The 24,773-nt window shown below is 50.0% G+C and overlaps 1 protein-coding gene and 1 long non-coding RNA gene across 51 annotated transcripts in view; both read right to left on the bottom strand.

Moving 5' to 3' along the window:
- LOC126984250 (mucin-12-like) overlaps nucleotides 1–24,773 on the bottom strand; it is a 148,768-nt gene that overhangs the window by 105,468 nt on the left and 18,527 nt on the right. For all 50 annotated transcript variants that reach the window (XM_050837824.1, XM_050837831.1, XM_050837828.1 and 47 more), the window contains 3 exons: nucleotides 20,535–20,674; nucleotides 20,121–20,304; nucleotides 11,675–16,683 (listed from right to left, as the gene is read on the bottom strand). In XM_050837824.1, coding sequence (XP_050693781.1) covers nucleotides 11,675–16,683; nucleotides 20,121–20,304; nucleotides 20,535–20,674 — 5,333 coding nt within the window. The remainder of the gene's footprint in view (nucleotides 1–11,674; nucleotides 16,684–20,120; nucleotides 20,305–20,534; nucleotides 20,675–24,773) is intronic.
- Nucleotides 4,634–7,080, bottom strand: LOC126984260 (uncharacterized). Its single transcript, XR_007736525.1, has 2 exons — nucleotides 6,478–7,080; nucleotides 4,634–6,373 (listed from the first exon to the last, which is right to left on the bottom strand). It is a non-coding gene; the product is annotated as an uncharacterized LOC126984260 (long non-coding RNA).

Raw genomic sequence — 24,773 nt, forward strand, 5'->3', positions numbered from 1 at the left:
ACACACACACACACACACACACACAGCAAAAAATAAATATAACCCACAAATCGAAGGACGGACAGACACGGCCGATATATATAATTAATTTAGACGTAACAAGCCATAATGAGTCTTAAATCACTGTACGTTTGTTACCTTTATTGAAGTTATGAGATTTAAATGGCCAGGACCCGAGTGACCGCCCTTGATGAACGTGGGAGAGAGAGGAAGAAAGGGAGGGAGAGATGAAGGAAAGGATATGAAGGATGATGGGGAAGAGAGAGGGCGGTAGAGGCGAAGGAGGGACATGGGTTAAAGAAAGGGTAAAGGAGGAAGAATAAAGATATGAAAGGAAGAAGAGGGGAGAGAGGGGAAGGAAAGGAAAGGAAGGATGAAGAGGAGGAAGAGGGCGGTAGACGGGCGAATGGGAGGAAGCAGGAAGAGAATGATAGGTATGAGAGATAGAAGAAGGGAATAATAGAGGAAAGGAATGATGTTGAGAGGCTTGGTATGAGAAGGGAAGGGAAGAGAAGGGGCGTGGTAAGGAGAGATAAGGGAAGGGAAGGGGCAGAGAGGGAAGAAGAGACATGGAAGAAGGGAAGGAAAAGTATAAGCGAAGGAAAACCATGAGAGGAAGAGGAAGGGAAGAGATAAGGGGCATAGTAAGGGAAGGGTCAGAGGAGGGAGTGAGGCAGGGAGAGAAAGAGTAGAGGAAAGGAAGAGGTAAGGGAAGGGTCAGAGGAGTGAGTGAGGCAGTAAGAGGAAGAGTAGAGGAAAGGAAGAGGTAAGGGAAGGGTCAGGGGAGTGAGTGAGGCAGTAAGAGGAAGAGTAGAGGAAAGGAAGAGGCAAGGGGCGTGGAATAGGGAAGGGAGGGAGGCAGGGAGAGGCGTGGGAAGGGAAGGAAAGGGATGTGTAAACAGTGCCGGAGCAAAAACCAGCCATCAGCACCGTCCCATCAACTTCAATAAACAGTCACCCAGGTAGTTGACGCGGGGCCTTACACCTCCACCTCCTGCATCACGTCACATCCCCCCACCCCCCGCACCTGTCCTCACTACCCCCCCATCCTCACCTGTCCTCCTGCCCTAGTTACCTCATTGCACCTGTCCTTATCTTACCTTACCTGTCCTCACCTGCTCCTGTCCTTGTTCTTGCCTTGCCTGTTCTTACATCGCTACACACCTTCAGTATTTCGTCTACCTGTTCATCTACCTGTGCTTCCAGCCCCTACACTTTCCTTCCCTTCACCTGTTCAGTCTGTCAGTACTTCCCTCTAGCATTCCCACTGTCTATATATCCCTCCTGTACCCTCCTCACTTCTTTCTCCTAATTCTCATCTTCCTTTCCGTCATACTAATCACCTTTCTGTATTTCATCCACTGCTACAGACCTCTAGTACTGCCCTGTGTCATCTTCTCCAGTATCTTTTATTTACTTTTTCATCTCTTCTTCTTCCTCTATCTCTTCCTGTCGCTTATATATTCCTTCCTACTTGTTCCATTTCTACTCCCCTCCGTCACCCATCAGCTCTCTAGTACTTCTCTCTTTGTCAACTCCTCCAGTATCTTTCATTTACATTTTCATTTCTTCCTCTTCCATCTACCCATCTTCCTTCCCAATACATTACCTACCCTTCTCTACTTCTTCCATTTCACACCTTCTCCCCCTTCCACCTCTTCACTGCATCTATACTCCACCCTCTCTTCCATTCATTTGCACATCATCACCACCTTCATCGTCATCCACAACTCTGTCATATCGTTTTACTCCACCTCTCAAATCCACGAGTCACACGCCGTTACATCACGCTCCACCACCACTCCAAAACGTCCGGCCGCTTACCCAACGCTTTGTGCCTCCACCTACCACACCCACGAAGGCCTTGCTCCACTTTCTCCACCCCTACATAACACTCCACCCGGCCACCATCCCAGTCCTCGCAGAGCACGAACGGTAAGGAAAGGAGAGAGAAAAGAAGAGGGAGGAGGAGGAGGAAGGCGGGTATGAAGGGTAACGGGACGAGGAGAGGTGGAGAGAAGGGAGGGGGGGCGTAGGCTGCCTCGCTAACTTCATTCATCGACAAATGGAAGCTAATGGCGGAGGCGGTGAAGGCGGTGCTGTTCGAGGTGGTAATGGTGGTGGTAGGTGGTGGTGGTAGGTGGTGATGATGGTGGTGGTGGTGGTGGTGGTGTTTATGATGGGAGGGAAGTGATGTTGGATTACAATAGAATGTGAAAAGCTGCCGTAAGAGAGAGAGAGAGAGAGATCAGATACACAACAAGGAAGAGTGTCATTAGGAACAATAACACAGGCGGAGGGAGGGAGGTGGAGGGAAGTGGAGGGAAGGTGGAGGGAAGAGGGAGGTGGAGGAAAGGAGGGAGGAAGTTCCGCTACATTATGCAACAGAATGCAGAATCGAGAGAGAGAGAGAGAGAGAGAGAAGGAAGGAGACTGCCACAGAGGAAACTATTAACAGACGGGAACAAGATACAAAACGCCTACAAGTCAGCCTCATTGGGTGTCCTCTATACCAGGAATTCAAATACTAAAACAAGCCCCATTAAATCATTCCTTTCCTGCATCGGTCTGCTCGCGTGCTTCCGTGACAACGCGACAAAAGTGAGAGGCAGAGACGTAACCTGTTTCCCTTATGAGCAAACTTTAGTGTGAGCAAGAAAGAGCGAAAGACTTGGGGAGGAGAGGGAAGGACTGGGAGAGATAGAGAAGCGTGGAAGGAGGAGAATAGGACCCTCGGGAGATAAAGGTAAGGGAATGGAGTGGAGGGAGGAGAGAGTGGAAAGAGTGGAGTTACCCGGTATAGGAAGGAAAGGGAAAAGAACAAATCTCTCAACTATTCCTCCATTTCTCACGTTCACGGTACAGAAGAAGAGTCACACTACCACCAGGGCCATAAAACTACCCCAGGAAACGCCCCCCCAAAACTCCTATATGAAAACCTTGTCAAATTTTAAGATTATGACCTCTCAGAGTAAGAACAGTAATAATGTTTTTTCACGTTCATGGTACAGAAGAAGTCAAATTACCACCAGGGCCATAAAACTACCACTGGAAATGACCCCCAAAAATCCTATGAAAAAGCCTTGTCAAAATAGTGTTCTTGGGTGTCTGTGAATTGTTTAAGAACATGACCCCTCAGAGTAATAACAGTGTTTTTTCACGTCACGGTACAGAAGACGAGTCAAACTACCGCCAGGGCCATAAAACTACCAGTGGAAACGCCCCCCAAAACTCCTATGAAAGCCTTGTCAAATGTGTGTGCTCGTGAACTGAAATGATAACAGTAATAATAATAATAATAATAATAATAATAATAATAATAATAATAATAATAATAATAACAATAATAATAGTACGTCACGCGCTCTTTTTGAAACCTACGAGCCTCTACACGCACAGTTTCAGGCGTTATTACATTCCTGAAACGTTTGCAGGTCGGGCCTCGAGGGGCGGCGTGGGCGTCCGTGTTTCTCTCCCGCAAACACTCGAGGTAAACAAACGTTCGCACCAGGCAGCGGCAACACCCAGGCCCTGCTGGTGGACGGCCGAAAAATAGGCCTCCATTAGCCAGCATTTAGGTAATCTCTCCTCCATCACGATCTCTCTCTCTCTCTCTCTCTCTCTCTCTCTCTCTCTCGTATCTGTTTCCGTTTCCCTCTCATTGCTTGTGTTTATTATCTCCTGCATCGGCGTTTCTCTCTTCTCTCTCTTCTCTCTCTCTCTCTCTCTCTCTCTCTCTCTCTCTCTCTCTCTCTCTCTCTCTCTCTCTTCTCTTCTCCTTCCTCTTCCTCCTCCACTCGACTCCTTCCTTATCAGCCTGTCCTCTCTCTCTCTCTCTCTCTCTCTCTCTCTCTCTCTCTCTCTCTCTCTCTCTCTCTCTCTCTCATTGGTTCCTTTTTGTTATCCTCCTACGCTTGATTTCTTCTTTCTTCTCTCTCTCTCTCTCTCTCTCTCTCTCTCTCTCTCTCTCTCTCTCTCTCTCTCTCTCTCTCTCTCTCTCTCTCTCTCTCTCTCTCTCATTGGTTCCTTTTTGTTATCCTCTCTTCTTCTTTCTCTCTCTCTCTCTCTCTCTCTCTCTCTCTCTCTCTCTCTCTCTCTCTCTCTCTCTCTCTCTCTCTCTCTCTCGACCCATCCATCTCCCTATCACACACTCTCTCACTAGGTCTTGGCTTTAGCAGTGTGGGTTTGAGCCTGGAGACAATCAATATAGTATTCTCTTTCCCTAACCCAGCTTTAAGCCTACGCACACCCCCTTACACCACCTCATCCACGCCCCCTCCACCTCCACCTGCACCCCTTCCACCCACCTCCACCAGGAAAGCAAGGGCGAGGGTGAGGTTTCCATAGGGTAGGATTTTCACTTATTCCAGGCGCTAGTTGGGATAGGTTAGGTTATGTGGGTCGAGTTGGTATTTTTTTTTCTTCTTTTGTTTCTGTTCCTCATCTGTCCCTTTCTTTTTTCCTTTGTCTGTCTGTCTGGAAGTGGGATTATTTTTTTTCTTTGTTCGTTTGTCTGGATTTTTTTCTCGTTTTGTTTTTGTCTTTCTCGTCTTTTGAGTTTTGGCTGTTTATTATTTTCTTTGTGTGTGTGTGTGTGTGTGTGTGTGTGTGTGTGTGTGTGTGTGTGTGTGTGTGTGTGTGTGTGTGTGTGTGTGTGTGTGTGTGTGTAGTTTTGTCTTTTTGGAGAGGAGAGAGAGAGAGAGAGAGAGAGAGAGAGAAGAGAAAAGAGAAGAGAAGAGAGAGATTTAGGTAAAGATTGTTCGAAGATTTTTTTTATCAAGATTTCTAAGAACACGAGTCAGTAACCATTCTCATTGTTGGTATTGTTATTGTTCTTCTTATTTCTGTTATTACTATTGTGTTCATTATTACTGTTATTATTACTCTTAATACTTACTACACTTAACGTCAAGAAAAATACAACATGCATTCCATCTAACATATTTACAAGGGCTTGCAATATTTACGGTTCCTTCCCTCATTACGCCGTGCAGAGTTCCGCGTCAACACGATAAACGCCGATCCCGTGCCATGACCTCCGCGACCCACTAACGGAGGCCAGCCGAGGTCACTAATTGGAGAGGGGGGGGGGTAGCGGGGGAAGGGTCAGAGGAAGTCGTCCAGAGATTCCCTGTCATTATATTCCTCCGACGACAAAAGAAAATGTTGCCTGGAATATATATTTTTTTTCCGTTATTCATATTTTTTTTGCATTCGCTGAAGGCTGCCCGTGAGTTGCTATATACGAGATTGCAGCCGTGGAGGGAATTTGCCATGGTGATTTTTCTATATATATGCAGACTAAATACTTTGCCACAGATATCACAGGCGATTTTTTTATGCATACAGACTACAGACGTTGCCACAGATATCACCGGCGATTTTTTTTATACACAGACTACAGACTTTACCACAGATATCACAGACGAGTTATTGTTTTTATATACAGACTACAGACGTTGCCACAGATATCACAGACGAATTATTGTTTTTATATACAGACTACAGACTTTACCACAGATATCACAGACGAATTATTGTTTTCATACACAGACTACAGACTTTACCACAGATATCACAGACGAATTATTGTTTTCATACACAGACTACAGACTTTACCACAGATATCACAGACGAATTATTGTTTTTATATACAGACTACAGACTTTACCACAGATATCACAGACGAATTATTGTTTTTATACACAGACTACAGACTTTACCACAGATATCACAGACGAATTATTGTTTTCATACACAGACTACAGACGTTGCCACAGACCTCACAAAAACATTTTAATCTTACACACGCATTTTTTTGAGCCACTTCCCTTAGACAAATTATTTTTCACCTCATAAATTTTCTCGTAAAGTTGTTTTCGCTGACATTAGATTTTTTTTTTTATAAGCGTCGTATTTGTATTCATAAGGCGTGTGGCGTGTTTGTCTTTTTAATTTAATTCTTTTGGGGGGACGAAGTTAGCGAGAAGTGTAGGATTTAAGTTTAAGTCGACATATTACAAACTCAGTCGTAAAAAAAGTTATATAAAAAATCAACGAAGCTAGCTAACCAGGCCTTGAAAAACGGGTGAAAAATACAAATCAGCTGAAATATTGTTAATGAAGACTAAACAATCAGACGTTCACCACTCCAACATCGCCATGGACTCATCACCCTTCAAAAACGTCACCATAGAGCACACCCATTAAACTTTACCCCTATACCGTCAAAACGTTTTTTAGGTGGCCAATCCTCTAAAACTTTCGCCATTGAATCCCCAGAAAGCGAGGCCACACCCCATCAAACGTTACCACAAAATACCGTCGCCTTATCAACGTTTTTTAGGTGGCTAATACTCTCTGAAACGTTTGCCTTTGAATCCCCAGAAAACGAGGCTACATCCTATCAAAAGTTACCATACAATACCGTCACCTTATCAACGTTTTTAGATGTCCAATACTTTCTTAAACGTTCACCTTTGAATCCCCAGAAAACGAGGCCACACCCTATCAAACGTTACCACACAATACCGTCTCCTTATCAACGTTTTTAGGTGGCCAATACTTTCTAAAACGTTCGCCTTTGAATCCCCAGAAAACGAGGCCACACCCTATCAAACGTTACCATACAATACCGTCACTTTATCAACGTTTTTTAGGGGGCCAATACTCTCTAACGTTCGCCTTTGAGTCCCCAGAAAACGTGCGGGATTTGAACTTTCACCCCGACACAATAGAACGTTTACTTACCCCGAACGTTCCACTATGGAGCGAATTTCTCATATAATTACGTCTGTTAGGATCTCTCAAGGCTCTCCCTCGGTCAGGAGTTCCGTATTGTTTCGTTCACATAAGAAAATATCCCAATTGTGTCGTAAGGGTAAGACTTGAGGGGGAAAAGGTCACAAAAATCTTACCGTCAGAAATTATATACCTCTAATTTGTAAAAGAGAGAGAGAGAGAGAGAGAGAGAGCGGACAGACTTCCGCCATCAACATCCCCTTTAAAACCCCTCCCCCCTCCTTTCCTTTCCCCTCCCTTTCCCTACCCCTTCTTATTGTTGCTGTCCCTCCCTATCTTTCTTTTTCTCTCGTCTGTGTGTGTGTGTGTGTGTGTGTGTGTGTGTGTGTGTGTGTGTGTGTGTGTGTGTGTGTGTGTGTGTGTGTGTAAATAATTTCATTAATTAAATTTATATTATTACAGTTACGATTTTTTTTGTTCTCATTCATACCTGTTTGCATCCTGTATACTCTCTCTCTCTCTCTCTCTCTCTCTCTCTCTCTCTCTCTCTCTCTCTCTCTCTCTCTCCTTATCTTTGGTTCCTTTTTCTGTTAACCTCCTACGCTTGATTTCTTTTTCCTCTCTCTCTCTCTCTCTCTCTCTCTCTCTCTCTCTCTCTCTCTCTCTCTCTCTCCAAAAAGACAAAACTACACACACACACACACACACACACACACTTCCATCACCTGACAATTTCACGAACGCTCACTTCCTCCTGTATACACGAACTAACACACACCACCACCACCACCACCCCTTCCTCTGACATCACCACCAACAGCAACAGCAACAGCAACTTTAATTCCACCTCCCAACATTATCTTAGAGACTCCCACCACCTCCACCACCACCACCTCCACCAGCATCACTAACATTATTACTAATTATCCACGCCACCCACTTAAAGTTCCTCCTCTTTGGCCCTCCACGTCACACTGCGCCACACCTTCCACTTTTCTCCTTCCTTCCTTCCTTTCTTTCTTCCTTAGAGACGCAATATACATCTTCCTTCATTTCATCTTTCCTACACTCCTCTCTTTTCTCCTTTCCATACATGTACAGTTCACGTCATCGTTCTCTTTCCTTTCAATAGACACAGCATATGTTTTCTCCTTCCGTAAGACACCTGCCAATCCTCTTTTCCTTCCTTCCATACGGACAAAATTTATACCCTCGTCATCCCTCCTCCTTCCTTCCCTACACACAACCCTCGCCTCCTTCCTCCTCCTTTCCTTCATTTCTTCCCTCTACATGTCACCTTCCTTATCTTTCCTTTCTTCCTTACTTCAATACACATGCTATCATCATTTTTCCTTTCCTATATACATCTCCGACTCTCTTTTTCCTTCTTTCATTGCTTTTGAACACGCATCAGATTTTCTCTTCCTACACACACACACACACACACACACACACACACACACAGCCATCACCTTCATCAGCACCATCACGTCCGTTAATACCAACCACACGTTCTTTTCTATCAACTCAGCTCCTTGTCTCTCACCATCACCATCACCACCACTATCAACACCACCACCACTCTTCATTTTTCCCATCATCAGCTCTCACCCATCTACACACACACACACACATTGTTTCTCTGTGTGGTCGCTTCAGTCCATGTCTCATAAGTCTGGTTGGGCTGGCGTGTGATTTATTGGTCTCTCTCTCTCTCTCTCTCTCTCTCTCTCTCTCTCTCTCTCTCTCTCTCTCTCTCTCTCTCTCCCCCCCCTTGCGTTGCGGCCGGTGTGGTTATTTGGTTAGGTGCCTGTGTGTTGTTGTTGGGGGGGAGAGAGAGAGAGAGAGAGAGAGAGAGAGAGAGAGAGAGAGAGAGAGAGAGAGAGAGAGAGAGAGAGAGAGTGTATATTGCAGGAACGAGATGAGTGTCCGCGAAACATCTTTTTTTTTTTCTCTTCCTTTTTTTCACAGCAACATCCCCCCCCCCCCCCCCACACACACACACACACACACCTCTTATATCTCTACAGTCTTATCTCCTCAACACACTTTCCCTCCTTCCCCCTATGTCACCTTTCTCTCCTCCTCCTCTCTTCCATCCTCACCTCGTCCTCGCCGTCAACAGTTCTGTGTATTGAGGTTAAAACTTCGATCTATTGAGGCAAAACTTTCCTCTTTGGGTGTTGAACAGAAGTGAATGGGAAGGGTTTTGGGAAGGATGAATGGATGGTGAGGTAAGGTGAATGGACGGTGAGAGAAGGTGAAATAGTGTGAGTTGATGGTGAGAAAGTGAGGATGGTGAACGAGAGAGTGAGGGGAAAAGTGAGGGATGAGGGAGATAAGAGACGGTGAGGAAAGTGAATGGATGGTGAGGGAAGGTGAAATAGTGTGAGGGAAGATGAGTTGATAGTGAAAAGTGAGGGATGGGGGAAGGAGTGAGTGAATGAATGGATATATAGGATACAGTGAGGAAGATGAATGGATAGTGAGGGAAGGTGAATGAGCGTGAGGGAAGATGCGTTGATGCTGAAAAAATAGTGAGAATGATGAACAAGAGTGAGTGAAAGAAATGAGGGAAGGAGTGAGTGAATGAATGAGCATATTAGAGACGGTGAGGAAGATGAATGGATAGTGAGGGAAGGTGAATGAGCGTGAGTGAAGATGCGTCGATGCTGAAGAAATAGTGAGGAATGAGGAATGAGGGAAGGAGTGAATGAACGGACATCAGATGAATATATACCAGGGATGATGAATAATGAGGAGGGTGTGTAAACAGGGGTGTAGAGGGAGGTGCTGGAGAGTGAATGAAGGTGAGGAAAGGAAAATGAGGCGTAAGGGAATGTGTAATGGGATAGAAGACATATTGGTGATAAAAAATAATAGTGAGGAAAATGTACAGGGTTATGATAATGGATTGGGGGGCGAGGTAGGGTTAAGGAAGAGGTGGGAGGTGAATGGGGGGGGGTGTAAAGAGGGATGTGAGGTGTAGTGAGGAGAATGAGTGTAATGAGTAAAGAAATATGTGAGTAGATGCTTAAGTGTGGAGTGGCATTAATAGGTTTGAAGGGTATGGAGGTTCAAAGGTGTTCTGAGGTTATTAATTATGAGTAGCGGTTAGGAAAGGTGAGGACAGGTAAAGGTGGGTACGGCAGGTGACTGGGGAAGGTGACGAAAAGGGGAGGAAAATGAAAGGGGAGTGAAGAACTTTGAGGGATTTGATTATTAATTATGCTTAGCGGTAAGGAAAGGTGAGGAGAGGTAAAGGTGGGTACGGCAGGTGACTGGGGAAGGTGAGGAAAGGGGAGGAAAACGAAAGGGGAATGAAGAAGTTTGAGGGGGTTAAGAAGGATGAGGAAAGGTGAGGGGTGGGGAAAAATGAGGGAAGGTGGTGATGGGGTAAAAGGGGGAAAGGGTAAGGAAAGTTATGTAGAGGGATGGGGGGGAGGAAAACTGCATGGGGGTGAGGAAAGATGTGTGGAGGATGATGGGAAGGTGTGTGGAGGATGATGGGAAGGTGGTGTGGTGGTGAGGGGAAGGGGGAAAGCTGTGGTGGGTGAGGGGATGGGGTGGGGTGTGGGGGTGAGGACAGGTGGATAAGGGGAGGCAGTGGTGGAAAGGGAAACTGTGCTGGATGATGGGGGATAAGAAAAAGTGGATTAGTTGAGGTGGTGGGGGTGAGGAAAGTGTGGTGGACGAAGGGAGGGGAGTAAAGGTGAATGACAGGTGTAGGTAGGGGGTGAGGGGTGAGGGGAGGTTGTGGGGGGAAGGGTAAGGACAGGTGTTGTGGGTGAGGGGAGCAGAAGGTGAGGGGGGGTAGGACAGGTGTTATGGGTGAGGGGTGCAGGAGTAGGTGGGGGGGGGTGAGGACAGGTGTTGTGGGTGAGGGGGTTAGGGCAGGGCAGGTGAGGTGATTGCTCGGATCTTGGGTTACGCCGCCGAGGCCACGAAAACACACAAGGTTTCATGTTACCCAGCGTTTCTATCGGTCTGTCAATGAATTTATCTCTTTATTCAATCTCAATCTCACCCCCCCCCATCTCCCTCTCCCTCTCCCTCTCTCTCTCTCTCTCTCTCTCTCTCTCTCTCTCTCTCTCTCTCTCATTAGCATTACTAATTTACTCTCGAACACCTGGGTATACTTCGGACATATCTAGGTCACACACATAACACATAACCCTTCCTCTTTAGCAGCATCCTCGCCCGGTGCCCTCAATAACTCACGGCGGTGCACCGACATGACGAAGCGGCCCGTGTTGGTGCCTCTGATCAGTTAGGTTTGGTTAGTGCCTCAACATCACATCAGAGGAAGAGAAACCACGAGTGCTGAGGAAGTTACGGTACACTGATTAAGTCACGCTCGCTCACTCACGGTAAACCACGATATATGCTCCTTTTACGAGTCTTGTGAGCCATCCAGCTGCAGTCACGACTATGTAAATCACTGAGCACGGCGGTCGTGGGCGGGACAATTAGCAACGGTGTTTTCCCGCGTAAGTAGCGGCCTCGTCCACCCCTCTCTGGCGGGCAGGAGGGGGGAGGCTGGGGGAGGGAGGGAATGGCTTCAACAGGGGGAAGGGACGGAGTAATTGTGTGGTATTAGTTACCTTGGATATAAAGGTCAGGTAGCGGTGGGAAAAGGCAGCAAGTTCCGATACAGTGGACCAAGGGGAGGAAGGCTTACATAGAGACTGTGGTGTGCGAAGGCACGGTGGAGACATAGCGTGAATGTGGGTACGTGGAGGCAGAGTGGATGCATGAGGGCAGGGTGGAGGGGTGGAATGTGTGTAGAGGAAGGACAGAGGCACTTTGTGGGTGTGTGGAGGCAGGGGTGAAGAACAGTAAATGTGTGGAGCCAGGATAGAGCGACAGAATGTGTGTGTGGCACAGAGGGCATGTAAAGGAATGGTGGACGAGTGGGCAGGGCAACACTCACCTGGATGGAGGCCTTGTTGCCGTCGTCGAGGAGGAACTCCATGCTCTTGGCGCGGTTATCTGGGGGACGGGCCGGGGCAGCCAGCTGGGCCTCCATGGCGGCGGAGGCTTCCAAGTCGAGCAGTGACTTAGCGCGGGTCTTGTCTGCCTGTGTCGGGGCGGCACCCACCGGGGGGATAGCGTCCAGGAGGTGCTGAAGGTCTCGGTATAAATCGTCCAAGTTGGTTTCTCGTAGCGTGAGCACTTCCCGAGACGCTCCGGTGTCCAGGTCGGTCTCTAGTACGCCGGAGCTCTGGCTACGGGCACGAGCGTGGATGCGCTGCGCCCTGTTCTTGTAGCGCTCGTGAATAGCAGCCCTGGCCTTCTGGTGGCTACTGGAGGCCCCGCGGTGGGCGAGATCAGGGCGTGCTGCGTCACCATCACTGGCCGAAGCTGGACTAGCGGGGTGGGACTCAGCCTGCTGCTGCTGCTGCTCACACTGGTTCCAGAGATCAATACGTGGCCCTTGCCGGCGCACACTCGCCTCGATCACACTCAGGTCAGGCGTGCTCCTGGCAAGTCGCTCACGTTCTGCTCGGGCACTGGCTGAGAACCGTTCGAACCTTTCCTTCAGGTTTGTCGAAGCATCATAGGTAGAGTTGTACCTGGAGGATGCGATGCGCTGCTGCAGGGCCTCTCGGGGCTTTGGGACGGGCGGAGCGGGGACCTCCTTGGGCGGAGAGGACCGTTCAGGGGCTGACACCTGTCGCTCCTGCGAGAAGTACTGGCGGCGGGCACTGAGGAGGCGAGCCTTGTGGAACACCTGCTGGGTGGGGCGCTGCAGGTGGGGGGGCAGCGGGGGCTTGGACAGGGCAGGGCGCGGGCTTGGGTGCGGAGCTGCATCTGAACTGTCCTCTCCTGACGTGGCCGAGGTCAGGGGGCTCCTGCCTGACTCGAGACTGAGGCCATCACTGTCGGTGAAGCAAGGCCTCTCGGCGGCCACGGGCCGCACGAGGGACTCTGCAACTCGCTCCTCGCGGGCCGGGGGCGGCACACGCTGCTGCTCTTGTCTCACCGCGTCACCGTTCTCTGAAGCACCAACTCTGTCCTCGCGGGGCAGCACCGAGGGAGACACTGCCTCAGCAGGATCCGGTTCACCTTTAACCCCAGCCCCCGACACCTCCCCCCTCTGCCCGGCGTTCACTTGAGCTGGGGGTGGAGGAGGGGACACCACAGGGCGGGGGGGAGGTACCCTCACTTTCTTTTCTCGCTTGCTGCCCCACGAGAAGAACCTGGGGCTGGCGGGAGCCTTCTTGGCCTTGGTGTCGGGCGAGGACGGCGTGGAGGAGCCGCTGTCCACCCCGGGGCTGGACAGCTTGGAGCTCTCGGTGTCCGACGAGCGGGAGGAGAGCGACTGTGGCTTGGGCGGGATTTTCGGTCGTGGAGACTTGGGTGAGGAAATTTTTGGGAGTCTGAACCGCTGCCACAGAGGAGTCTGGACTCGGGGTGACTTGTCCTCGCTCATCTCAGCGTCGGAGGAGGACCCGGCAGGCCCGTCTGACACCCTGCCGTTGGTCTTCGTGTCGGTGGAGGAGTCGGCAGGTGCCGGGGCGTTATTCTCAGGCGTGTTGTTTATGTTGTGTGAGTCACTATTGGTGGGCACGTGGGCGGGGGGCGGAGGGGAGGGGGTGAGGTCCACCCGCTGCGGGGTTGGGCTCTCTGACGTCACCACCAAGACCTTCCTCACACTGCTCCCTGGGCCCTCGCCTCCCTCCGGCTCCGCCTCATAGTAACTCTCACGCCAGTTGATTTCTTTCACTGAAGGCGAGAAAGTGACGCCCCGCGGGCCCGGCCTGTGCTCGGCGCCGCCCCGGGGAGTGAGGATCGGGGAGGTGTTGGGAGGACGACACCCGCTGTCAGACCTGGCCAGGTAGACCTCCACCTCCCCGTGCGAGCCATAGGTCTTGGTGTGCACCCTCACCGGGCCGCCCTCCATCTCGGCGCTTACTTCGTCTGGCGCGGCGGGGCTGGCACCGGTCTTCCCCGACATGCACTGCTCGTTAAGGTCACTCGCGGCACGCAACTCACTGTCAGTGGCACTGGGCGAGTCATGAGTTGGGCTGCCGCTGCTCCGCCCCGTGTGTACAGGCTGGCACTCATTGGGCAACTGGGCGGGCGTGGAGCTATATTGGTGAGGGAGTGGAGCCGGGGCTGGGGGACGGGTGGAGGGCGGGGCCGGCGCGGGGCGGGAGGGCGTAGCGAGGGGTGGCGGGGCGGCCTGGGCGGCGGGCCAGGCACGACGCACCGTCAGCTCCGGCGTCAGAGAAGAAGCTGGCGGACACATCTCGCTCCCTGACCCTACAGAGCCCACACTCCCGCCATTGGTACTCACTTCACTCGGAGGCTGCTGATTGGCTGGAGTGGAGCGGGCCGCCTGGCAGGCCACGCCCCCAGTGCCCGGAAGAGAGGGCGGATGCTGCATCCTCCGTTCCTCTCCCCGCCCCTCACCCGCAGCACCGTAAGGGTCCTCGACCGTTTGTTTACGTTGGGGAGATTTCAGGCCCTCTTGACTGAGGAACTGCTCAGCCAGGTCCACGCTGATGGGCTGCGGCCTCCGCCTGCCGGGGCGTGGGGCGCCGTGTGTAGCTGCCCAGGCTGTGGGATCCTGCCGCGACGCCTCGTGGAAGCTTCTGTGTCTACGAGGCTTGGAGTGCCCGGAAGGGACGACCCTGTGGTTTGTGAAACGTGGCCTGAACTCCTCATCGCTTCCTTCAGATCCGGAGGGCGGATGTGGGCGATGAGGCTGACGGCCGGTTCTGTACGCGTCCTGCTGCTGGAGATAATTTGTGAAGCTGGGTTTATACTGCCGCGGCTGGGTCCTGCTGCCGTAGGGGGCATCGTTCACACCCTCCGTCAGCGGCTGGGAAGCGGGGTGTGGCGGCCACCCGTACATGGCACCTTCCTCCTCCTCGCTATCGGAGTCTGTATAGCCTCGCAAGTCGCCACAGGAGCGGGCTCGAGCGATGCGTGCCTGACGGATGTCTTGACGTCTAGGACGGGACGTAACAGAAACTTGCGCCGGAGGGGCAGGATCCTGGCGCGGGGCAGCCTCCGAGATGGATGCGAGGGGCGAGGAAGGAGTAAGGCGCACGTCACGATCCCCGAGTCCACTGTCCTCACTGAGCGTCTCCACAGAGCGAGTGGCACTGCGGCCCTCACTGGACCTAAGTGAATCTGGCACCTCGGGTGAGCTGCCCGTCTGGCTGGCCGGTGGAGAGACGTCACCCGAGGCACCTCCAGCCCCACTAGGCCCCGCCCTGCCTCCTTCAAGGCCAATTAGGTTTAGAATGTCCGAGCTCCGGAATGACTTAACTTTGGTCGTGGCGGCGGCGGGCACGCTGGCGATGCGGAGGCTCAACTCGGCCGCGAAGTGGTCTTCCTCGTCGTAGTCTCCATCTGTGTTGTCCGTGTCGGTGTCACTGTCCACTGAGGGAAAGTCAACTCCGCAGGTCACTGAACGGACGGGCTGAGGCCCAAGCCCGGAGGAAATACACTCCGCTTCCCCAGAAACGAAGTAGCCTGGCACTTTGCTATCAGGAGCCGCGGGCGTCACCGCTTCATACGTGAAGCCTCCCACAGCCGCCTTGATGGCCGAGTTCTCCCTCAGCAAGGGAGGTCTTGGGGCGTCCCTCATGGCGTCCTGAATATCATCTTGGTCCGAGGCACCTGAGGGAGGGAGCAAGAGTGCCTCACTTTCGCTCTGCTGGGGGAGCGACGCCACACTGAAGTGGTGATGGTGCGCAGGGCCGTGAGGTGTGTGACGGTGACGGGCTTCACTACTGTTTTCACCAACAGTGAAGGCTGAGGCACTCACTATCTCCTCGTGCTGGGCCTCACGCGCCGCGCTCCCCGCCTCCTCCTGCGTTGCATCAGTAACACTAGTCTCGACGCCTGGTGGCGGGAGGGTCAGGGCAGCGTCACCTGAAGCCTCAGAGCTGTGGCTGTCTGAAGGCTGGGCGGTAAGACTGTTAAAGGAGGTGCTAAGATGTGTTTCTTTATTGGCGAAAGTCAGTTCATCACTCTCTGACCTCATTTGTGTCACGTTGCTTTCCTCAGCCTCTGCGTTACTTGTGTTGCTGTTCCCGGCCGTGACGGTGGTGTCAGTCGCCGTCTGGCGGAGATCGTGTCCAGGGGTCCACCTCAACGGAAGGCCGAACATGTCCATGCTCTGGGGGCCTGAGTGGCCCTCGGCCAGCTGGGAACCGTCACTGTGTGAGGAAGACAACACTAAGTCCGTTGCAGCGCCACTGATCACGTTGCTCAAGTCACCTTCACTCTCCTCCCCGCGCGCCCAGGCAGGTGCTGCGCCGGGAGTGGGGATGAGCGAGGGAGCTCCGTCTTCCTCATAGGGTTTAGAGATGATAGTGTCCCCCACAGGGCCGCCAGGTACCCCAGCTGCCACACCGGACGTTGGTTTCCTCTGAGCGGTGCCGGCCAGGGTGGGGGAGGCGTCGGCGAAGGGCTGCGACGTGGCTGACATGTTGAACACCACGTCGGCCTCCTCCAGCCCCGACAGGCTGCCAGGGTGGCCAGGGGAGCTTGCCTCGCTCCCACCGGACACACTCTCACAGCTCTCCAAACTCTCGAAGTCAAACACATCGTCCACATGTTTCTCGAAAATCCTGGTGGCGTGGGCTGGTCCGAGCATGCTGGCGTGGGGGAGGCGCGCCCCGCCGCCCGCTGGCCGCCCGTCGCCTGGTTTACGTCTCCTTCTGTGCACCGCCCTCAGGGAGCTGCCATCCGCTGGCCGCTCTGTTCCTTGACTGCTGTGCTCATCCTCAGAGGCGGAAGAGTCGTAATGACCGCCGGTGGCCGGGGTGGAGGCGGGGGTCCTGGCGTGACTATTACTAACCGTCACACCCGCTTCCTGCCGCCCGCCCCGCCCCTCGCCGCCGCTACACACGTCCTTCTCCTCCTCGTCTTCCTCTTCTTCCACTACAAGCGTCTCGTCACTGGCTGTGCTGTCTCCGTCTGAAACAAGAAGGTGCAAACTGTTACGCCCCGATACAAGACAGAGGAATAAGTGGTGTGCCGTCGCCCTGGGAAACAACAAACACTTCGGTATACAAGTTCCCACGCGGGACTCCCTCGTAGAAAACGGGTTCGCGTGACTGCAGCGCCAGGTACACTATGGCAGTGGGAGGTGGGCAGGGCGCTTTAATGAAGCACTAACGATGTAAAAAAAAACTCCTTGCCAGCTAATTTTAGGGCGTAAAAGAAAGTTCTGGCTGTCGCTACAAATTTACCAAAAAAGGATATGATAGCGGGGCAAGTTGGAACCTCTACCATTTAAGTCTTCAGTTGTTTCGTTCCCACACCGGCGGCGCCACGGGGCCCAGAAAAAGTGGACACTCGGGCAGCTCGGAACCGCCTTTGTGTGGCTGCGGAAGCCGTCGCCAAGGAGGAGGAGGGGGGAGGGGGGGAGGACTTTGCAGCTGGTGTCATGGGACTCCTGTAATGTATAGCTCATTCCAGGTGAGAGAGAGAGAGAGAGAGAGAGAGAGAGAGAGAGAGAGAGAGAGAGAGAGAGAGAGAGAGAGAGAGAGAGAGAGACCTTCATACAAATTCATGGCAAGGCGAGAGAAAAAGGAAAGATCTAGCGTGTTGCTATTCACACGAAAAGAAAAAAAAAAAATAACTAAGAGCTACAAACGTGGCTGGCCAAAAAAATAAAAAAAAGAACAAAAGAAATAACAAATGAAAGTGAAAAACAACAACTGAGCTGAACTGTGGAGTATTAAACCTCAAGGGAGTGGTGGTGGTGGTGGCTGTGGTGGTGGCGGTGGTGCCCCAGAAAGCACTCCGTCACTCCCCAACCACAAACGCGGTAAGACTCACTCCACCAAACGTTTACGCCCCCCCACCCCACACCACCACCATCACCCCCCCACCACTGTGACCACCGCCAGAACTGCCAACCTCACCAGTGGCTGACTCATAGATACCAACTGGCGTGTGTGTGTCTGTGTGTGTGTGTGTGTGTGTGTGTGTGTGTGTGTGTGTGTGTGTGTGTTATTACCTTCACGTATTAACTGTACTTTTATAATTGATGTTGTCTTTTATCACACACACACACACACACACACACACACACACACACACATTAACGAGCTCCGTATAACAGGTGTTTTCTTCCACAGGTATACAGTCGGTGAGTGTCCTCTGCTGCACGTCCGCTACCTCTCCCTCCTCCCTTCATCCTTTCCTTCCTTCCTTCCTTCTCTTCATCCTTTCCCTCCTCTTACCTCACCCTACTCCTTCCTTCCTTTCCTTCCCTTCATCCTTTCCCTCCTCTTACCTCATCCTCCTGCTGTCCTATCCCTTCTTCCTTCCTCCTCTTCCCTTCATCCTTTCCCTCCTCCTCTCTCACCCTCCTGCTACCCTACCCCTTCTACTTTCCTCCTCTTCCCTTCATCCTTTCCTTCCCTCCTCTTCCCTTCATCCTTTCCCTCCTCTTCCCATCTCCTCCCTCACCCTCCTGCTGCCCTTCCACTTCTCTTTTTTATCTCGTTTAGACTCCTCTGCCCCTTTTTTCTCATCCTTTCTTTCATATTTGCAATCTCTCCCTCGCAGTCTAGTACAAGTCCTTTTATTTACATCCTGATCGCTCCCACTGCATCCCCTTCTCCTCTCCCCCGTTTCACATGCTCCTCTCCTCTTCCTGTTATCTTGGCTCCTTTCTTGCCTACTCTTATCTCATTCCCATCCTTCCTCCTCCCTCTTCCTCTTCTCCCTTCCCTCTTTCTATCTCTCATCCCCCTCTCTCTCCCTTTCCACTTCAATCACTTGCATCTTCAATCTCTCTACCACTCCTCTCCTCTTTCCTCACTTTCTTATCCTTCTCTTCCTTCCACATTTCTCACTCCGTTTCTTCTCCCCCCTCTCTCTCTCTCTCTCGCCCCGTCTCTCCTCACTTTCTTATCCCCTCTCTCTCCTCTCCACACTCTTTCTTCTCCACTCTTTCTCCCTCCTCTCCCCTCCCTCTCAAGCCTCTTCTCGGCCCCAATAGGCGGTAAGTGTCGCGTGTTCAGACTCTTCATTGTTTACACTGGTCTTCCTCCCTCCAAGAGTCGGGAGCTTAGACGCCCACCTGCACGCCCCCTTTACCCTCACTCCACCTCCTGCTGCTGCTGATGCCTTCCCCTGTTTTGTTTTTTTCGTTCTTAAGTCGTGCCTCTCCCCCCCCCCCCCTCCCCTCACACACACACACACACACACCCTCCTTGTTTTGCTCCGCTCCTCGCAAACTGGAGAACAACTAAGTTTTCAGCTCATTAAAGGTCCACGCGTGTTTGTTTGTTTATCTGTGTGTGTGTGTGTGTGTGTGTGTGTGTGTGTGTGTGTGTGTGTGTGTGTGTGTGTGTGTGTGTGTTTTCAAGAGGTGCGGATATTAGGCAAACGGCCCAACTTCTTGAGTTTGTTTGTTTTTCTGTTAAGGCAAGTGTGTGTGTGTGTGTGTGTGTGTGTGTGTTGGGGGGGGGGTACACGCGAGCCCTTACGTGAACTTATCCCCAAATTCGTCTCCTTTGCATTATTCGAATGAACCCAAATACCTCTAGAACTTACACACACACACACACACACACACACACACACACACACACGGAATCGGCTAATAACGTACTAAAAGGCCACCACTAAACGGACAGAAAGAACCAAGAGAATAATTTTTGACCGAGAAAATGAGGCAAAGAAGGGGGTTGTTGTGCTTTAAATATCAGTAAAATGGAGAATATAATTATATGCCAGTCATGGAAAAAGGAGGAGGAGGAGGAGGAGGAGGAGGAAGAGGAGGAGAAATTATCACCCTGTTGTTTTTGTTATTTTTGTTGGTATTGGGAGTAAACTTAATAACGTGTGTGTGTGTGTGTGTGTGTGTGTGTGTGTGTGTGTGTGTGTGAAGGGCCTCGGCTGCATTAGGCGTGTCGCACTGCGTCTGCCTGCTGCTGCTGCTGCTGCTGACGTTGTTGTGTTGGGTGTTCTGTTATTACTTTCATTGCAGTTTTTCATTGTTTTACGCCAGAGCCTCTGATGGTGCGTGGCGAGGGCAGTGCTAACGATTTGTTGTATGTGAGGGAGCGTTAGCAATACTGTGTTGGTGATTTTGTGTGTTTCGAAGATTTTTCAAGCACTACTACTACTACTACTACTACTACTACTACTACTACTACTACTACCACTACTACTACTACTACTACTACTACTACTACTACCACTGCAGGCACTTCATATGCTCTTCTCTTACTGTTAAATTGCCTCCTTTCTCTCCTCACTCTATCTCTTCCCCCCTTAACCTTGCATAGTATCACCATTTGCATAACAAACTTCTATACCACCACCCTCTTTTTTCCGCTCAACACTACGTGCCATAAAAGCGTCTGGAAGCGGGAAAAGTGAGCGGGTCTTACCTTCCGGAGGGTGGCGCAGCGGGGGGTCGAGGGGGGCGGGCGCGAGGGCAGCGGGGACGTGGATCACTGAGTCGGTGTCGGTGTTGTCGGCTGAGAACATCCAGTGGCCTGAACTCTCCGCGCCTGAGTCCTCCTCCGCGTCCTCCTCGATGGTGGCGAGTCCCATTTCCCCCGGGGCCGTCACCTGTAGGGAAGGGCACAAAGGGAAGGCATAGGAAGGATGAGGTGTAGAAAGGATACTCATACGTCACTTTTTCTATAGTTTACCTTAAAATACGTTGAGGAAAATGCGACATATAGCTTTGAGAGGCTGACTAAAACATTCTACCCGACCCTTTCATGTTAGCGCTCCCTCTCTCTCACACTCTCTCACACACCCACACCCACACAACATCCTTCAAGCTATATCCTTACCTGGTAGGAGCGGCCGTCGTCCTCGCCATCATCGTCGGAGGAAGACGTGGAGGTGGAGGTGGAGGAGGTAGAGGTGTCGGAATCAGTGTCGCTGGAGAGGTTGTTGACGTAGAACTCCATCATGGCTCTCTTGGCCGCCTCTGAGGGAAGGAGGAAGATTTGGGGTGTTAGTGGACGGGTTGGTCACTGTGCACATGTTATTAGTATCATTATTATTGCTTTTATTACTGTATTGTCATTATTATTACTATTATCCATATTGTTTTATTATTTTTCTTCGTCTTATTTTTATTATAATTCTATACATACATAAGTTCACATGAATCATAAGTAAAACATGATGACGATGATGGGGACTCATAGACAACAATAGGAAATTAAGCCTTAGAGATAGTACGGTTTAGCTTCCTTTTGCCTCAAGATATCGCCAGTTGAAAAATATAGGTGATTTCTCTCTCTCTCTAAGTCCACGATAACATTAACACCCGCCCACCAGCCTTCACATAACAGACAGTCGTGGGCACTATCGGCAATACAAAGGCGGCAGTATTTACATTTCCTACATAGTTGTCGCGGTAGACTTAGGTCGATATTGTTAAACGCTTTCGGTTCTCTCATCAACTATTTTTAAAGGCTACAGAGGAGATTAGTCGGGTTCTTTTGAGGGCTACTTTATGTTCCTGGTACAGAAGATGGGTCAAACTACCATCAGGGTCATAAAACTACAGCTGAAAATGCCCACAACTCTTACCAAAGCCTTGTCAAATATGTGTCCTTGGGCCCAAATGTTTAAAAATACGACCCTTTGGCCTGTTATCTCAGACGCGTTCGCCTCTCTCAAAAAAATTCCAAAGGCCAGAAAGGAAATTAGGTTCTCATAAGCGTTTTTCACATTCATGATGCAGAAGCCTTGTCAAACTATCACTATACTCATAAAACTACCCATGGAAATGACCACTATCACGACTCATAAAACTACCCATGAAAATACCCACAACCTCCACGAAAGCCTTATCATATTCGGGTGTCTAAGCCCTTAAATGTTTGGGAATATGGGTCATAGTTAATAGGTCATAATATATTACGTAAAGAATGTAGTAGCTGTATAGGCCTAGGTAAACAGAACAGAAAAAAAGCGGTCAAATAGAATCATAGGCATCAGTTAATCCTCTTCATGTCCGAAAGAGCACAAACGACGCATACAAATAAGAGAAAACGGACAGACAGACGCAGCAACAAACTACAACCACCGCATGACAATCAAGTGCTCCGTAAAAGGTATTGTTGTAGGGGACAGGTTTAGTGGGGCGTGGAATGGCGGCCTCTTGCTCTTAATCTCTTATCAAACGACCACGAGACTTATCCTCTTATCAGCGACCACTGTCAGGGTTGCGGCGGGTCACGTATCCAACGGACCCGATAAGGAAGATAAAAACTGCGTATATACGAGAGCAGCCTTGTAACCATTGTGAGTAAATATGTTCCTCGGTCCAAGTAGAGCGTTCAGATTTGGAAGTTGGATCTCATTTCTATGTATGAAGTGTGTGTGTTATGGGTGAGAGAGAGAGAGAGAGAGAGAGAGAGGATGTGTTCATGTTATCTAATAAATACCACGGAAGCAGCATTTCTATTCAGCTTTTGGTCCATTTATTCAGAACGGATATCATAATGCACAATGAAATATATACCTAAATATTTCCAGATATTCTCACTACTACTACTACTACTACTACTACTACTACTACAGTCACCACTACCTTCACTACAATACTAAACTACTCAGCGGCGTGCGTATCAGAATCATCAACATTGCTCATCTCTTTCATCCTTCACTCAAATTACCAACATACGAGCCAATTGTAAACCTTCCTATTGTACACATTTTCGCCAGTTTACTTTTTGTTTGCAGTCCTTGTAAGTACATTTAATTAGTTCGTTCGGGTGTTCGTTGTGACAAATTAGCTTGTATCTGATTATATGAAAAAGGAATCCAGTTTATGAATATCACGGATGAGACTTTTAGTAAACTCTCTCTTCTCTCTCTCTCTCTCTCTCTCTCTCTCTCTCTCTCTCTCTCTCTCTCTCTCTCTCTCTCTCTCGTCCGGGCCAGTGATGTAGTTTTCATTGTCTTCCATAAGGCGGGTATTCTTTAAGAGGGTTTCTCTCTAAAATACGTCCACTCTGTTTCATGTTTTGTCCATACGTGTACCAAGTTGCAATTCCTCCCAACAATGAAGTTTATGGGACCGACGTGACAGTCTCTCTCTCTCTCTTTCTCTCTCTCATCACGCTCCGGCCATCACTTTCCCTCCAACCGCCACCACAAGAGCAACGCCATTGGTCCGAGGAATGGCGGTGCTTGCAGGTCATTGGTCGAGGCTCCCGTGGCTTCCAAGGGGACCCTGATACCAAGTAAACGACCAACGCCCTCGATGAGATCAACTTGGCCACATACTTTCCCTTGATAGCTTAAATTTACCAGAGAGAGAATGGTTAGTAACTCACTGCAACTCCACGGAATATAGTTAAGACGCTGATAAGATAGCATGCGTTTGAAGTTCAATGTTCTTTTTTATTTTTATTTTGGGGTTTGTTAATTGATTTCCTGCCACCCGTGTTTTCTGTATTATCTCATTTCCTTCTCTCTTCCATTCCCCATCTTTGTTTCTCATCTTTTTTCACCTACTATATAAAAAACTAAGGAAAAAACATGTTCTTTTAATGGAGGAAGTGGAAGAGGAGGAAAAGATGTGGCGGCAGTGGAGGGTGACGGACCAGCGACCAGTGACCACACCATCCATCCACATCTTAAAAGCACAACCACCACATCAGTCCACCTCCCTTACCCTCCCTACTCCACCTCATCCACTCCCTTGCACCCTCCTATCCACTCCCTTGTTCCCTCCTCGCCTCTTCCTTCCTCTTGCAAGCACATTGACTCCACTCCTTTACTCCCTTCACTCCACCCCTGCTCCACTCCACTACTCCATACTCCACTCCTATCTTGGCTGTTCCATCATCTTTTTACCTCTTCCTTCCTCTTGCAAGCACATTGACTCCACTCCTTTACTCCCCTCACTCCACTGCAACCCTCACCCCTACTCCACACTCCACTACTCCATACTCCACTTCTGTCTTGGCTGTTCCACCATCTCTATCAACCCACTCCACCCCTCTCGTTTCCTTTTCCTCCTCTCTCACTTTCTTCTCCACTACTGCTAGATATTTTAAACATCGTATTCGTATTTATTAAGTTATGTGGCAAGTCTGGCTTTTTAATTCCGTCTTGTTGGGTCTGAGCTACGTGTTAATGTTTTGCAGAGTTGACATAATTATTACAAACTCAGTCGTGAAAGCGATACAGAGAAATTAATAAATCCACACTAACCACTCTCTGAAAAAGGGGTTGAAAAGAAAACAAAACAAATCAACCTCGTTTTTGTTGAAGACGATTACAACGTTTACAGAATCAGGTGCTACTCTCTCTCTCTCTCTCTCTCTCTCTCTCTCTCTCTCTCTCTCTCTCCCTTCTTCATTCCTGTCTCCATGGCACCCAAAGCCCTCTCCACCCTCCCCTCTCTCCCCTTCATCCTTTCCCGCCCACCGCGTACTCACTCACCCTCCTGTATGCTTGCGAAATGCTTGACCTGTTTCAGTATTACATGCCATGCGTTGCCTTAAATATATCATGATTGTATTACCCATTGTTTCTTCACCTCTCTCTCTCTCTCTCTCTCTCTCTCTCTCTCTCTCTCTCTCTCTCTCTCTCTCTCTCTCTCTCTCTCTATTTACCTATCTATCTCTATCTATTTTTATCGTACACACTCACAAACAAACAAACAAAAATGTGACATATTGCTTTGAGAGGCTGACTAAAACATTCTACCCTACCCTCTCATTCTCTCTCTCTCTCTCTCTCTCTCTCTCTCTCTCTCTCTCTCTCTCAGACACACACGATTGATCGGTCAGCACACGGGTGACTCACGCTCCCTATTACGGTAATTAGTCTATATTTCGATCCGTAATATTTATCGCGGGTTCAATATGCGTATGATGCCAGAAGAGGAGGAGGAGGAGGAGGAAGAGGAGGAGAAGATGCTGGTAAAACAAAGAGGTAAACCACATATTGACCTTGAAGTTTCTCTCTCTCTCTCTCTCTCTCTCTCTCTCTCTCTCTCTCTCTCTCTCTCGTGCGGTAACGGTATAGGAAAAGTCAATATTACGTTAAAAGAAAGAAAA

Source organism: Eriocheir sinensis, chromosome 56 (assembly GCF_024679095.1).
Source record: "Eriocheir sinensis breed Jianghai 21 chromosome 56, ASM2467909v1, whole genome shotgun sequence".
Lineage (NCBI taxonomy): Eukaryota > Metazoa > Arthropoda > Malacostraca > Decapoda > Varunidae > Eriocheir > Eriocheir sinensis.